The sequence below is a fragment of the Andrographis paniculata genome, unplaced genomic scaffold (genome assembly GCF_009805555.1).
Source record: "Andrographis paniculata isolate CXL003 unplaced genomic scaffold, ASM980555v1 Contig11END, whole genome shotgun sequence".
NCBI classification, from domain to species: Eukaryota; Viridiplantae; Streptophyta; class Magnoliopsida; order Lamiales; family Acanthaceae; genus Andrographis; species Andrographis paniculata.
The window spans coordinates 2,164,299-2,181,945 of record NW_026137391.1 but is presented as its reverse complement, the minus strand read 5'-3'; the positions used below and the strand labels follow the sequence as shown (position 1 = coordinate 2,181,945).

Genomic DNA, 17,647 nt, shown 5'->3' with positions numbered 1-17,647 from the left:
GACGGCTGGTCCCGAACGACCACTCAACCGCCTAGCATACTTTAGACAGATTATTTAAAATCTATGTCAACCACCACAACCAGGTCGTGCCTTCATATCCGCTCGCCAGTTGTAAGTTCTCTCAACCGTCTTTTTAGACGGATCATAAATCACCATCCGACAGAGAAACCGTCTGAACCATCCGCCGACTGAATCTACCGAATAACCTAACCGACCAATCCTGATACTAACTGGTCGCTAGGCCAAACGACTAATCAGTTGCCCACTCGAGTGACCACCATTCGGTCCCTTCAAACAGTTGAACAACCATTCGTCCAGACGATTAATTGGTCGCCCAATCAAGCGACCACCATCCAGTCCCTTCAATCGGCTGAACAACCATTCATCCAGACAACTCATCGGTCGCCCAATCAAGCGACCAATTGACCGCCCTTTCAAGCGACTAAACTACTGTTTGACCAAATGACCGGCCAATCGATCAGGCGATTAAGCGACCAATTAACAGATCTTTCTTTGTCCGACCAATTAACAGACCTTTCCTCTTGACCGACCTCCGTGTCTACCATCTTATCTTTCTTCGTCCGACCTCCTTTTGTCCGACCTCTGTGTCTACCATCTCATCGTTCTTCACCCGACTTCCTCTTTTGACCAACCTCCGTATCGGCCGTCTCATCTTTCTTCGCCCGACTTCCTCTTTTGACCGACCTCTGTATCGGCCGTCTCATCCTAATCACAGGTTTCTCCTGAAAAAACCCATTTCTTAATAACACTTGGGCCGTTTGGCTAATATTCAGACCCATTTAGGATCTCACTGCCATTAACAGGCCCATTGAACTATACACCAGTCCACAGCCCTAGGCCCATTCTCGAAAACCTTGCACATTGTTTTTTTTACTCAACAACTTGCCTCCTCCCGCCCTACTCCTAAGCGTTACTTATTGTGACGTTTAGAAGTTTGTAGTACAGTGCCATCATTACACTGTTTCATGTCACATCATGGGGTTTATGTAAAAACCCTTCTCTCACCCGTCCATATTTACGTACTTAAAATCTTGAAATTCTCTTTTGTATAAGCCAACCCCGGGTCTCCATCGGCTATCCCTCAACCGACCTTCATCATCCGAGGCCACATCAGCCTCAGATCCGATCTCCATCATCCGAGGCCACGTCAGCCTCAGATCCGACCTCCATCAGCCGAGGCCACGTCAGCCTCAGATACAACCTCCATCAGCCGAGGCCACGTCAGCCCCTGATCCGACCTCCATTTATCGCGGACTGGTGGTGGCTTGCGCAGTGGTCGATCTCGCATTACCATTTTATCCTTTAACTGTACTTCGAATGAGCCATCCTTTTTGTCCCACATCTCAGCCACCCTATTTTTGTAGATTGTAAACGTATCATCCTAGTCAAGCTCTTGTTCCTTTGGCTTTCGCTCCTTCCGTTTGTTGTATCCTTCATCATCCTTTTGTGGGCTCTGTGAAGAACGCACAAAGATCACTGCTGCAATAGTTACTTTTGGGAAAGGCTGCCGCTCCACTCCCATCATCACATATTTGAATCTTCCAGCTTTGATCGCCCTCTGGATTTCCTTTCGGAAGTGCATACACTGGTTTGTGTAATGCGTAAAAGAGTTATGTCACTTATAGTATGGCCTTCCATTTATCTCATCCTTCGTTGTCAACCGTTGCCTCTTCGGTATGCGAATTTGCCCATCCGCTAGTAGAATATCCAAGATTTCACCTGCTTTGGATGCATCAAACGTCGGTTGCTCCCGCTCTTCTACCCTTGGAAGGGGCTTCAATTTGGAACATACATAGGACTTGTTGTTTACAGTTTCAGCAACACCTTCCCTTTTTTTTTCGTCTGGTGCATATCTCTGTATCGACACTGGCCATATGACGGAAGTTGTGATCCTTTTCTCTAAACAGAGATTCTAACCTCCCCGCGTTGGATGCTAAACTGGCCAGATCTTGAACGTCGTGGGTCGTTAAAGCCTCCACCAGTCGTGTATGCATATTCCTGACCACCAAATTGGTCATCTCGCTCTCCTCAATGATTGTCGGGCAACGTCCCTTCATTAGTCGTATCCGCTCTATGAATTGGTAGGCGGTCTTCTCCGGCATTTGCCTGATTTCCAGGAGGTTTGTGAGTGAGACTGTCGGAAGAGGATTAAAGAACCTTGCATGAAAGGCCGCTTCTAAGCCCTCCCAAGTTTGCAATTGTCCTGGTGGAAGATTAGCAAACCAGGAAAAAGTTGTTCTGGTGAGCGACAATCTGAACAACTGCAATTTATGAAACGAATTATTGCCCACTTCCCCTAGTTGAGCTGTGAAACGTCCCACATGCTCAATGGTTGAGGCTTCATCTTTCCCCGAGAAAGAGTGAAAATCTAGTGGCCTATAATTTCTCGGGAGAGGATGCTCATTGATGATTCTCTCTGGAAATGGCCTTTGATATGCCGGCCTGTTCACCATTTAAGGATTCGTTCCGAAATGCACCCGCAAGACTTGAGCAATGTCTTCCGGATCCACTATGGGTGGAATAGGGTCGAAAACAATAATGGTATTATGAGTCTGACCTCCCAATCTTTCTTCTCTGAGGACGGTTTGTTCGGCTCTGACACCCAGTGGAACATTATTTGGGTATGTTAGAGAAGTCTTTCCCCTGTCAACCCTAGTAGTGGCACTTGGAAGAGTGCTATCTACATATAAAGGCCTCGCAAAATTTGTTTGTAATCTGGATGGTGATATCCCTGGCGGTGACTGGGTGGGTTGAAGAGTAACCCTTGATAGAGCCTGATCTAGCATGTTTTGCATGAGGTTTTGTTGCTCACGCAACATATTCTGCAAGACCAAAGTTTGCTGATTGTTCAATTGTTGAACATAAGACACCCAATCGGCAGGTACTTGTGGTGTTTCCCCTGCATTCGGCATAGCAAGTGGTGAAATTGTTTCTCCCACCGGTGTTGAAGATACTTGGGGCTGTGAGCCTGCCATATGGATCCTTCTGATGATTCAGCCGGACCTCAGTCGTATAAAATTCTCTTTTGACATAGGATCAACAATCTTGCCTTTCTCCGACTGTGGTCGCCAAATTGTTGATGCAATTTTTCAACAATAAAAAGTAAAATTCGAAAATAGAAATTATCTTCAAATTTGATAAAATAAAATGCATGATATTAAAAATCCCTAGACACCGTAGGATACATAAGTAAACTAGGAAAATAAATACTACAGACTGAAAAAGTAAATGGTGATCCCCAAAAGAAATTCCACTGAATTTGATGTCGATTGAAGATGCTTTCCCAGAATAGACCCAAATCTTTAAATAGTCCCTAAATAAACGTTTTGAACCGTCGTCTGGTTGATTATAGCAACCGCCATTAACCGCCCACTAATTTCTCCTCCATTGACACGTGTTTTAACTGTTTCACCAATTCCTCCTCCATTGACACGTGTCTTAACCATCTCGCCAACCGCTCCTGCCAATTACAGGACTTAGCTGGCTCGACCGACCGCCTCTGAACACTTTAACTGGCTCGACCGACCGCCTCTAAACACCTTACCTCCTCAAATGGACGGCTGGTCCCGAACGACCACTCAACCGCCTAGCATACTTTAGATAGACTATTTAAAACCTATGTCAACCACCACAACCAGGTCGTGCCTTCATATCCGCTCGCCGGTTGTAACTTTTCTCAACAATCTTTTTAGACGGATCATAAATCACCATCCGACAGAGAAACCGACTGAACCTACCGAATAACCCAACCGATCAATCCAGATATTAACTGGTTGCTAGGCCAAACGACTAGTCAGTTGCCCACTCGAGTGACCACCATTCGGTCCCTTCAAACAGCTGAACAACCATTCGTCCAGACGATTCATTGGTCGCCCAATCAAGCGACCACCATCCAGTCCTTTCAATCGGCTGAACAACCATTCGTCCAGACAACTCATCGGTCGCCCAATCAAGCGACCAACTGACCGCCCTTTCAAGCGACTAAACTACTGTTTGACCAAATGACCGGCCAATTGATCAGGCGATTAAGCGACCAATTAACAGATCTTTCTTTGCCCGACCAATTAACAGACCTTTCCTCTTGACCGACTTCCGTGTCTGCCATCTTATCTTTCTTCGCCCGACCTCCTTTTGTCCGACTTCCGTGTCTGTCATCTCATCTTTCTTCACCCGACTTCCTCTTTTGACTGACCTCCGTATCGGCCGTCTCATCTTTCTTTGCCCGACTTCCTCTTTTGACCGACCTCCGTTTTGGCCGTCTCATCCTAATCACAGGTTTCTCCCGAAAAAACCCATTTCTTAATAACACTTGGGCCATTTGGCTTAGGACTCATTTAGGATCTCACTGTCATTAACAGACCCATTGAACAATACACCAGTCCACAGCCCTAGGCCCATTTTCGAAAACCCTGCACATTGATTTTTTCTTACTCAACAACCATTTTAGTGTGTTCAAGTCAAATATTTTTATTTTTTTTTAATTATAAATAACTATCAACTAAATATCAAAATACTTCTAATTTTTTACTTTTCACATTACTTTTACTTTAATATAAAAGTAAAATAGATATTACACTTTTATTATACTGTATATTTATAAAATATTAATCTACCTTAATTTACATGCAAAAGTCAAATGGTAAACTTACCGGTGGACAAAGGGAGTATAAGATAAAATTTTGGAAAAAATTCAAAATCGATCCCGATGAAAATATAAAGAATTAATTTTAGTTTCAATGTAAATAATTCATTAATTTTTATTTCAATATAAACAAATTTAATCATTTTTAGTTTCATCGATAAGAAACTAATGAATAATGTTAACCTGAAAATAAAGAGTTTGATGTGGCATCTGATCTGAACGAATATGGCCGTGTTTCATTTTGAAATCGAAAATAAACGAGACTGCAACATAATTTTTCAATATATAATATTTTTCAAACAGGTTTTGTAATGATAAAGATTCTCAATATATAATATTACATTCGTCCTACTCTAAGAATTTCATTTACTTTTTGTGTGTTGATCTTTGAATATTAATTATTATATCAAAACGTAGTACAAATTAAAAAAATAGCAAAAATACCTTTATTAGTGTCTTATAATACTATTATAATGACACTTGTGCAAAAAGCCATACAAATATAAAGATATTTTCACCATGCCCAGTTTGTGCGTAAGACAAAGTTAACTACAATGACGCAAAAGGTAAATGAGACTGTTAAATATAATACCCCCTCCGTCAAGTTCTAACGGTCGCATTTACCTTTTGCGTTATTGTAGTTAACATTAAAAATATCTTTATATTTGTATAATTTTTTGCACAAATGTCATTATAATAGTATTATAAGACACTAGTTTTCATATAATAATTAATATTTAAAAATAAACACGTAAAAAGTAAATGAGACCCTTAGAGTCGAACGAAGATAGTATAAATATTTATTTATATTACATCAATCAATTATTTTATTTAAAATTTTAACGTTGAAAACTTCAATCTCAACTTTAAAACTTAGAGACAAAGTATCATCCTCAATTTAAGTGTGTAGTATGCATCAACATTCAACAGTACTTTTTAGTAGTTTTCGTGTGATGGTAGGAAAACTATTATTATTATTATTATTATTATTATTATTATGTAGGCACACAACACAACCCTACCCTAACATATCATAGCTTAGGTTTGGGACCAATTAAATAGCCTAGCAGTACGTACATTTATTATTGTTTGTATATTAATTAAAGAATAATAAAATTTTCATTAATAACCTCAAAATATATACTCCTTCGTTCAATTTAATGTACTTTCTTATAAATTCTTTTATATTAGTCGGTCTCAATATAATAGTTTTTTTTATTTTTATCTGTTTCAAAATAATAGTCTTATTTTTATAAATAATCATATTATTATAAAACTACTATTATTTATTATTATTACACAATTGTCACTGCGTTTTACACTAATACACTCAAGAGGGCAAAAATGTCTTTTGCCTATACTTTTTACCTACCATTTATATAATATCAATATTCCTTAAATTTTGTGCCCAACACAACCAAGATTATAGTTCCGGGACAGATAGAGTAATAAATTAGTACTTTCACCATCTCACTTTTTCGTCAAATATTTTATTTTTGTCAGTTTCATCTTAATTATATTGTTTACTTATTTTAATTTTAATTTATAATTATTTTTATTAATATATTTATTAATTATTTACTAATTATATTTTAATGAATTTCTGTATCTGCAGTCAAACGGAAACAAGATGGGGGACGGATGGAGTAAAAAATAGTTCTTTCATCATTCAAACCCTCATTTTTTCTTTTGAGTTGTCGTAAAATAAATAAATTTATTTTTTTAAGAAAAAAATTATTATATTTTTGTAATTTTTTATTATAAAAGAAAAAAATAACAATTATTATTTATTTTTATTAAAATTTGTGTTCGGACAAATGAGCACACAATTGTATGATGGAATGAATAATATATATTGCCAAATAAAACTATGTAAGATAATTTTGATATTTTTAACTTTGAAATACAAGAAAAAAAATGATATTTTTGTAAAAATTCAGAATATTTTAGTATTTAGATATGATTATTTTAGGATAAACTGATTTGTTAAACTCGTAACTAGATTTCTTTAGCATTGTAGTCCCGTAACTGGAGTCTGTTGCAAACTAGTTCCATAAGTGAAAATTTTTTGCACTTTTAATCATTCGGCGCCGGAGATGCCTACATTACATCTGCTTGGCTCGCCGGAGGACACGTGGCTGACATGTGGATTTTTTTTATTTTCTTAAAATTTATTTATTTATTGTCTTTTCTGTAATAATAAAAAATTTGAAAATAAAAAATTGAAAAAATTATAAAAATTCACATGTCCGTCAGGTATCGCTGACCTGGCGAACACGTGTCCTTCGACGAGCCACATGGATACCACGTAGGTATTTCCGGCACCGGAATACTAAAATTGCGAAAAAAATTTATTTATAAAATTTATTTGCAACAAACTCCAATTAAGGTACTAAAATAATAAAAAGGGTCCAATTACCAGACTAAAAAAATAGTTTACTCTTACTTTTACTATAATCGAAAAATAATAGTAGCATCTTTGAGTGAAATAGATAAAAATATATATATAGGGTGTGTTTGTTTGAAGGTTTGGATTTTTGATTGGGATTTGAATAGTAAAAAATTTGAATTTGAATAGTTGTATGATGTGATATAAATAAGAATTGATGTAATGTTTTAAATGTAAAATTAATTTTTAGTATAATATAAAAAATAAAAAATAAATTTTTGATTTAATATTTTTAGAAAAAATTTTTTATGGAAATAGTAGAAATCCCACAAAATTCCTCAAACAAACACACTATAGTAAAAATATACATTTCATAAAAACAGAGTATATGTTATTTATTTTCATATGTTCAAATATAAATTAGTATATTTTATTATTTTAAGTAAATGTGGACTTTACAGGACCTTATAAATATTAACAGGACCTTATAAATATTAATATATTTATTTATATCAATATTATTACATCAAATTTAAATAAGGGACAAAAAAGTCTTTATATGCAAAATATCTATAAACTATTATTAAATAATAGTTCAAATTTATTCACGTTAAATATACATATTAAATATAACTTAATTAAATTAAATTTGTAACATTGTATACGTAGGATCACCTAAGTCCTTGTTATTTATATATTTTTTTAGCAAATTACCATAAAATCTTATGTGGTTTGCTAAATTTGTTGAAAACCTCGTCTACTTTTAAAATTCCAAAAAATTTATTTGTAGTGTGTAAAACGTTGCTGAAAAACTCCCCTCCATTAGGACTTAACGGAGAGTGTTTTTCACGCGCTTCAAATGCGATTTTTGGTCCAAAAAGTGATAACCTTCTCTATAAAGTTACTAAAATGATCCTCGGACTTTACTTTATGCACTCTTCTCTCATTCTCCTTCGCCTTTCCTTTCTCTTTCTCATTCCCTTTCTCTCTTCTCTTCTTCCCCTTCTTTTATTCCTCCATTCAGACTCACCTCAATTTACATAATAGAATAAATTTGAGCAAAAATTTAAATTAAATTTAAAGCACATCATGAGACTCGAACAGTTGCAGCCTAAATTCAACTTGGAAATCAGAAACTTTTATACGCAATAAAAACGTTATTCAGAATCGAGCAATGATATTATGTATGAAACAAACATATTTTTCTCAAGATTTCTCAAATTAGGTATGTTTTTCTCAAGATTCTGGTTAAACTTCAAACTCCCCAAATTCAAATTGGTAAGAATTTTAATCAAATTTGAATGAGTACAAAAACAATTAGATTTTACGATTTAGACACTCGATTTATGAATCTAACAAACAAAATCGATAATCAATCTCTTAAACTGAAATGAAACTTTAAAAAATAGAGGTGAAAAAAAAAAGGAGAAAAAGAAAAAAGAAAGAAGAAGAAAAGGAGATGGGCAATGGAAAAAGAAAAAATATAAAAAAAGAAGAATATGTATGTATGAGTGTATATCTATGTGTAAAAAAAAAAGAAACATAGGTGAAAAAAAAAAGAACGGAGAAGAAAAAAGAAGAAAAATATGTATGTTTGTATTTTTAAGTGTAAAAAAAATAAAATACAGAGGTGGAAAAAATGGAGAAAAAAAAAGAAGAAAAAATAAAGAGAAAGAGAGTATGTGAGCATCGGTGTGTGTATCCATTTTTTTTACAAACATACACATACACACACCGATGCTCACATACTTCTCTAATTATAATTTTTCTAAATTTTTATATCTACGGTAGCTTAAATACTTTATTGGAAATTGATTGAGTATTAATTATTATTACAACAATGTTATTAACATAATTTAACTATGTTATATGGATGCGGGGCCTGTCATATATAATTAGTGTATATATATATACACATAGTATAATATATGTGATATTATAAATATACTAAAATATATATGTTGATTATCTTTATATCATATGATCGGTCCATGTCCCATGTTTCAAAATATCCACAAGAGAAATTATACATTTATGCTTTTATTGTATTGCACATATATAAAATATTAATATTTTAAAATTTAAGAGAAAAATTTATTTTTAGTCCAATTGTATACTATAATTATCAATTTTGATCTTACTAATTTTATTTTTTTTATTATTAATTTTTATTTCATTCAAATTAAACTTATCAATTTTAGTTTCATAGTTGTTGACAGGACTGAACACAGCTATCTCATTTTCAGGATATATTCTGAATAAAGTTATGTTCCTGCTCGTGTTCATATTTGTGTTATGAAAATAGTCATATTTTTGTCCATGTTCACGACCTTATTTTTAATATGGTCACGTTCATCCCCTTTTTTGAATATAATTATGTTATAAGTCATATTCATTATCATTGTCACTTTTATGTTCAAATTACTTGATATATATATAGATTGATAACTCAGCAAAAATATTTTTAACAATTATTTAAATATATAAAAAAAATAATCAAATTTTAATATTTTAAAAAATATTGAAATTTTTTTTTATAAAAATAATAAATTAATATATTTTTTAATAATTATAATTATATATCTTTTAAAATTTATAGTAATTTTTTTCAAATTTTAATTTCAAAATTAAAAAATAAATTTAATTTATAATAATTTAAAATATAGATATTATAAATATTATTAAAAATTTTATATTTTAACTAAATTTTTTTTAAGCAATATCAATAATTTATATAATTAATGCATAGTTATAATTCTTTATTAAATAAAATATTTTTAAAATAAGATTTTTATTTTTATTTAAAAATTAAATTATTTTAAATATTTTATTATAAATTTTGTAAAATATATATAGTTATCATTATTAATACTATATAGTATTAATCATTATTTTTATAGAATGTTTTCACGTCATTACTTAAAATATTAAAATTTGATTATATTTGTATGTTTAAATTATAAAATATATTTTGTTGAATTATAAATATATATATCAATTTGAAAAAAAAAAAAAAAAGTTAAAATGATAATGAATATGATTTATAATATGATCATATTCAAAATAAGATTATGAACATAACCTGTATTAAGAAAATGACGATAAACCGATGTATGAACATATTCATGTTCTGAACAGGGTAATGAGCACGATCGTTTTGATTCTCTTGATAGCTTAGTCATGTTTTTTATTCATTCAACACGGTGGTGCTCAAGCTAACATGACCATATTCAAGCCAATACGGCTATGTTCAATCCCAGTACTATGAGATTAAAATTGATAAAATTTTTGTTTGAATGTGACCAAAATTGATAAAAATTGTTGGAAATTTTGGGGGAAAATAATGAGATTGTGTTATTGATCATCAAAATAAGGAGCCTATATATTGGTAATACAAAACAGACTCGATAGACTCAAATCTAAGTAATCTAATCTATGAATAAGATCAAATATAGATATAAATCTACTAAATCTAAAACTAAATATCTAAAATATTTCAACATCCCCTCAAACTTAAGTGGTATAACAAAAACCAACTTGAGTTTGATGAGAAATTTGAATATAAACACAAAAAGAAAACATAAATAAAATTAGCAGTTGACTCTCCAACCACCGGAGTCGAAAACGATATGACTCTTCACCGGAGCGAAAAACGAGATGACTCCACCGAAGCCGAAAACGATATGACTCCACCGGAGCCGAACACGAGATGACTCTCCATCAGAACCGAAAATGACATGACTCCACCGGAGCCGAAAATGACATGACTCCACTGGAGCCGTCGAAAACGAGATGACTCTCCACATGAGCAAAAAACGAAATGACTCCACCGAAGCCTAAAACGACATGACTCCACTGGAGCCGAAAACGACACGACTCTACCGGAATAAAAAACGAGATGACTCCATCGGAGCCAAAAAACGAGATGACTCTCCACCGGAGTCGAAAACGAGATGACTGACTCTCCACCGAAGTCGAAAACGAGATGACTCTCCACCGGAGCAAAAAACGAGATGACTCCACCGAAGCCGAAAACGATATGAGCCAAAAAAACAAGATGACGCTCCACCGGAGCCGAAAACGAGATGACTCCACCGGAGCCGAAAAACGATATGACGCTCCACCGGAGCCGAAAACGAGATGACTCTCCACCAGAGTCGAAAACCATATGACCACCGGAGCCGAAAACAGACAAATCGCAAACATCGAACAGATCAAATCGCACGCAGGCAACAGACAAAACAGACGGCAGATCATAGACAGATTTCCGGCAATAAATAAAAAACCAAAGATGGCAGATCACACACAGGTAACAGACAGACAACGACAGATGGCAGATTGCACGCAATAACAGAGAGACAACGACAGATGGCAGATCACACGCAGCAACAGACAGGCAACGAACATATGGCAGATCGTTTCAAATCGCTCGCAGGCAGCAGACAAGCAACGAAGATTTCAGATTGCACACAGACAACAGACAAACAACGGACAGATGACAGATCGGAGACGAGACAAATTTGCAAAAAGACAAGTTGCAAAAGCATAATCTCAAAATCACAAGACCTCCGGGTACAATTCAGGTTGAATGTACCCGGAGAAACGCGGATTGATAGACTATATCTACGGCATGAGAAAAATAGGCTCTGATATCATGTTGGAAATTTTGGGGGAAAATAATGAGATTGTGTTATGGATCATCAAAATAAGGAGCCTATATAGGTAATACAAAACAGATTCGATAGACTCAAATCTAAGTAATCTAATATATGAATAAGATCAAATCTACATATAAATCTACTAAATCTAAAACTGAATATCTAAAATATCTCAAAAAAAAAAAATCAATTGAATTAAAATTGATAAATAAAAAATATTTTTTTTGCTAATAATCTAAATACGAAAAGTAAATTAGCACATTGATACCGAGACCGATTAATTAATTTTGTACATAGAAATTCAAGTTATATACATTTGATATGATGTTTGTTTGGGGATTTGGATATTAGAGTTGGGATTTGAATAGCGATAAATTTGAATTGAAATAGTTATGTGATATTATATAAATAAGTATTGATGTGATATTTTGAATGTAAAATTTGATTTTTAGTATAATATTAAAAAAAATAGATATTTGATCTGATATTTTTCTTAAAAACTTTTTATGTATAATAGAAATTTTAAAAAATCTTCCAAAAGAATACATAAGATACAAATTTTATTAATATTTGCATTGGACCACTATTTATGCAAAGGTAATTGTACTAATTAAATATAATTAGCACTGTATTGATAGTATATTAATAGATATACAAAATAGAATATTAGATACAAATTTACAATACATATAAAATAGAATTAGCAATACGTACTAATATTTTATACAATATGTATATGTTGTTATATTTTCATATGTTATCTATAATATTTTTATGTATTGATTAGGACAATCAGTATGGTGTCAATTACTATTCAATCAACACTCTAACCAAAGAGCACTACTTATGCATGTAATGTAATGTTTCATCTGTCCGTCTCTTAGGTTCACATTTATTTCTTGCATCTTTGTACTTAACATTAAAAATATTTTTATAATTGTATAATTTTTTTTTTACAAATGTCATTCTATTAGTATTATAAGACACTACTTAAAGTATTTTTGAATTTTTTTTTAATTTGTACTACATTTTAATATAATAATTAATATTCAAATATCAATATGCAAAAAGTAATTGGGACCCTTAAAGCCGGATGGGGGTATTATTTTATATGAACTAGACATCAATACATGCTATATATATGGCATTAGATAATTTATGATTATTTATATTAAAAAAAAAATTGTTTTAATATGGTAATGTTTATAGTTTTGTTTATACTGTTTATAATTCAATTAAAATGTTTTTATAATTATTTAAAGATATATAAAGCCATCAAATTTTGTTATTTAAAATTCGATTGTAAAATAGCAATAATATATTTTTAATAATTGTAATCGTACATTTTTGTATTGTCTTGGTGTAGGAGCACTTTTTACTCTTGTTATAGTGTTGACTCTTTTGCATTTGCATTTGGTTGAGAGCATTGTACATTTGATGTTGTCTAATCACATTGACTTTGTTTACTGGGATTTTATTTTTAATTTTATTATTCAAATTTTTTTAAAATAATATATATATATATATATCAAATCAAAACTAATTTTTTTATTTATTATATTACACTAAAATTTAATTTTACATTCAAAATATTATATCAATATATATTTATATCACATTAAAAACCTATTTCATCGGTGCAATTGAGTATAAATTACTCCTTCCATCCTACATAATTTGTCTCTATTTTTTATTTTCGTCCGTCCTACATAATTTGTCCTTTCTTTTTTTGGAAAATTAATTATACACTTTAATAATATTTTAAATTTTAAAATTTAAATATTTTTTAATCTTAATTAAACTATTTAGTTATTTTAATCTTAATCTAAAATTATTTTTATTAATATATTTCTTAATTACTTACTAATTATACCTTACCTAAATTCTAGTGTCTACGGTAATACACCCATATTACATGGGACGGAGGGAGTACTATTCTATTTCATGGGTATGTTTCTTTTGATAAATTTTTTCAAAATTTACTATTTAGACTCTGTCTTTTTCGAAAAAAATATATTTTTTTCCTCTCATAAAATATCTCATAAAATATTATTTTAATACTAAACTCAAACCAAATTTTCTGAAACTCAAGCAAAAGAAACACACAACGAGGAAATAGGTATTGGAGATTTCTTTTAAAATAAAAAATAAAAATAAGACACAGTATTTTATGAGGCCACTGTACATGGTTTAAAATTAAAAATTCTGAAAGACGTAGAAAAAATAGAGGTTTTTTTAATACAAAATGATTATAATGTTTCCTCTAAGTAATATTATTATATATTAATATATAAAAAAACAATAATAATAATTGAAAAAAATTGTTGAGTAATATAAAAATAAATAATAATAAAAAAAATAACGTAATTTTATTTTTGTATATTAATATTTATCTTCATAAAATATTATTCTATTGTGCAATACTTTTATATATTTAATTTAATTTAATTTATTTTAAATTATATCAATATATAAACAATTTGTTCACATTATTTATTTATTTATTAAATATCAAAGTTAACTACTACTCCCTCCGTCCCACATACTATGTTCACATTGCCGTTTCTGTCCATTCCATATACCATATCACTTTCATTTTTTGAGAAATGATTACACACTTTAATCTCATTTTAAACTTTTTAATTTTTTTTAAAAAAAAATTAAATTAAATTAATTAATTATTTTAATCTTAATTTATAATTATTTATATTATAGGATAATTATTTGCAATAATACATTTTTAATTATCTACTAATCACACTCTTCCTAAAATACTGTATCTACATTGTTGTAGCAGACGGGATATGTACGGATATAGTATTATTTTAGCCAAGTACATCAATTTTGATAGCAGAGTTGAATTTAAACCACGAAGAAACAGGACACACCTAACCTCATAAATTAGTGTAGACTTTGGCCATTAATATTTTACATGGAAATGGCTTGCATTTGCAATCCTTCCTTCCTTGCCAAGGCAACCAATTCTATTTTAAATTTCCACCAACTACACCTAAATTATTTACTTCATCCGTTTTAATACAATAGTTTTATTTATCATTTTTATCTATCTTAAAATAATAGTTTTATTTTAATAAATAATCATATCACTATAAAACTACTTTTTTATTATTATTACACAATTACCACTACTTTTTACACTAATAAATTCACAAATGCAAAAAAGTCTTTTATATGTACTTCTTACTCACTGCTAATATAATATCAAGATTCTTAAAATCACGTGTCAAACATAACTCAAACTATAGTTTTGAAACGGATGAAGTATATATATATATAATAGCATTTCGTGTTTCGATACTATTTTTCAATAGTAATTTTAAAAAATAATAATCAATAACAGAAGAAACTATTTACAAAATTAAATATTTAATTTAAAATAATACATTTTTACTATATTTGTTCGTGTTATTTTAAAGTATTTTTTTATTTTAGAAAAAGCAATCATATATATTAATACCAAAATAAATTTAATTTTTATCTAAATTATAAATATACCATTACACATACAATTACTTTATACAAAAATAAAAATAAAAATGTCAAAATTTCTTATACATTTCCACTTACTAATAAAATACTACGAAACTCAAAGATGTCTTAATAAATGACAGATGAAGTATATTTTATATTTTTCATAATTCTTATATCACAAGCTAAAAATAAATAAATTAAATATAAATATATATGGAGGCATTCCCATTGGCCGTCTTCCTCCTTCGTTCTTCCCCTAATTTCCTACAAAGTAAGATTTCAGAACCCCAATCCATTCCAAGGGATAATGATCCACAAGTCTTCCTCGGAATCCTCGCACTATACTCAACCTTAAACCTCCATCAATGGCGGTTCCGATCACCGCCGTCGCCATCATCGGCATCCTCGCCACCGCCTTATTGCTCCTCACTTACTACGTCTTCGTCATCAACTGCTGCCTCAACTGCCACCGCATCGATCTCCTCCGCCGCCTCTCCTCCCGCCACCGCCACCACCACCACCACCGCCGCCCCCCCTCCCCCACCCAAACCCGCGGCCTCACCGACGCCGCTATAAGATCCATCCCCATATTCATCTTCAACAAAACCCCCTCGCCCCCCGCCAGCGCCGCCGCCACGGCGCGGCGGCCCTGCGACTGCGCCGTCTGTCTGAACGAATTCCACGGCGGCGATAAGTTACGAATCCTCCCCAACTGCGCCCACATTTTCCACATCGATTGTATCGACGTTTGGCTCCAGAACAGCCCCGATTGCCCCCTCTGCCGGACCGCCGCCGTTTCGCCGGAAATCAAAATCCCCGGCGACGCGCCGCCGCAAGATCTGAATCCCCAATTCGACGAAGACTATGTGGCGATCGAAATTCCGGCGGCGGCGGCGGCGGCGGCGGAGGCCGATCCTATCTCCGGCGAGCATTTTCCGTCGAGGCGCAAGAAATCCCAAATCGGAAGTATGGGAGACGAGTGGATCGAAGATCACCGGAAAATGCAGCAGCCGATGAGGAGATCTTTCTCGATGGACTCCGCCGGCGACGCGCAGCTCGGTTTGGCTGTGGAAGAAATTATTGAGCGGCGGCGACGGCGGAATGCCGAATATTCCGGCAGCCCTAGTTCAGGTAAAAAATCTTTCTTTTCTTTCGGACAAAAGTGTTCTTTGAGAAATTCAGTTCAGGTGCAGCCACTAACGTCGGAGCCTTGAGAAATTAATTAAATACTATATTTTATTTTTATTAATTGTTTGAAAATTTTGGTAGTTCAGACAGGAGATATATTTATTGTGTGGGTTACAACTTACAGTGTTGGTGGAATTTAGTTGTGTTTGGTTTTTGGATTATTATTATTATTATAGTTTTGATTAAAAATGTTATTTGACCAAATTAATATATTTATAAAAAAAAATAATCAATATTTGATAGTGCATTTTGATAGCATAATATATTTTCAGGATAATAAATAAACTATATAACACAATATAATATATAATTTATAAAAAAAATATCAATACTGTATATAACATATCATATTATATAATTATATGCAACATAATACTCTCAACGTCCAAGACTAAATTTCTCATTTATTTTTTGTATGTTAATATTTAAATGTTAATTATTATATTTAAATATAGTACAAAATAAGAAAAAATAAAAAAAATATTTGTATTAGTGTCTTATAATACTAATATAATGATATTTGTATAAAAAATTATAAAAATATAAAAATATTTTTAATGTTAAAAATAATGACAACCAAATGTAAATAAAAAATTTAATCGTGCACGGAGATAATATATTTTAATTTCAGCATAATAAATAAATTATAAGGTATAGTATAATATATAGCTCACATCACACATACTATTGTATAACATAACATATATTATTTGTTTTGTAAATGAAATACTCATTATTTTAAATTAATATATTGACATATTATTCTTCAAGTGTACTTTGGATAAAATTTTGATCGTTATCGTGTCCCGTTTACTATAGACACGAGAATTTAGGAGATGTATAATTAGTAAATAATTAAAAATATATTATGAAAAATAATTATTGTATAATAAAAATAATTTTATATTAAGATTAAGACGACCAATTAGTCTAATTAAATTTTTTTTAAAATTATAAATAAAAAATTTAATATGTGATTAAAGTATATAATTTTTTTTCAAAAAATAAAAGTAATAGAATAAATGACACAGATAAAAATAAAAAAAATAATAACAAGATAAATAGAACGGAAGAAGTATAATTAGATCCAACAATTATACACTGCAACCAAGACCAGTATTATTATTATTATTATTATTATTATTATTATTACTCCTCTCATCCCATAATTAAGTATTTGTTTCTTTTTTGCACAGTAGAAATAAAGTAGAAATAACTAAAATAACTTTATTAATATTGTGTGGTATAAAAATAATG

The 17,647-nt window shown here is 31.6% G+C and overlaps 1 protein-coding gene across 1 annotated transcript; it reads left to right on the top strand.

The window, feature by feature from the left end:
• Positions 1-15,399: 15,399 nt before the first annotated feature.
• LOC127249997 (RING-H2 finger protein ATL16-like) lies at positions 15,400-16,451 on the top strand. The gene has a single exon (XM_051273132.1). It carries the CDS (start codon positions 15,568-15,570, stop codon positions 16,414-16,416), a length of 849 nt encoding a protein of 282 aa, XP_051129089.1. The 5' UTR covers positions 15,400-15,567; the 3' UTR covers positions 16,417-16,451.
• Positions 16,452-17,647: the final 1,196 nt, after the last annotated feature.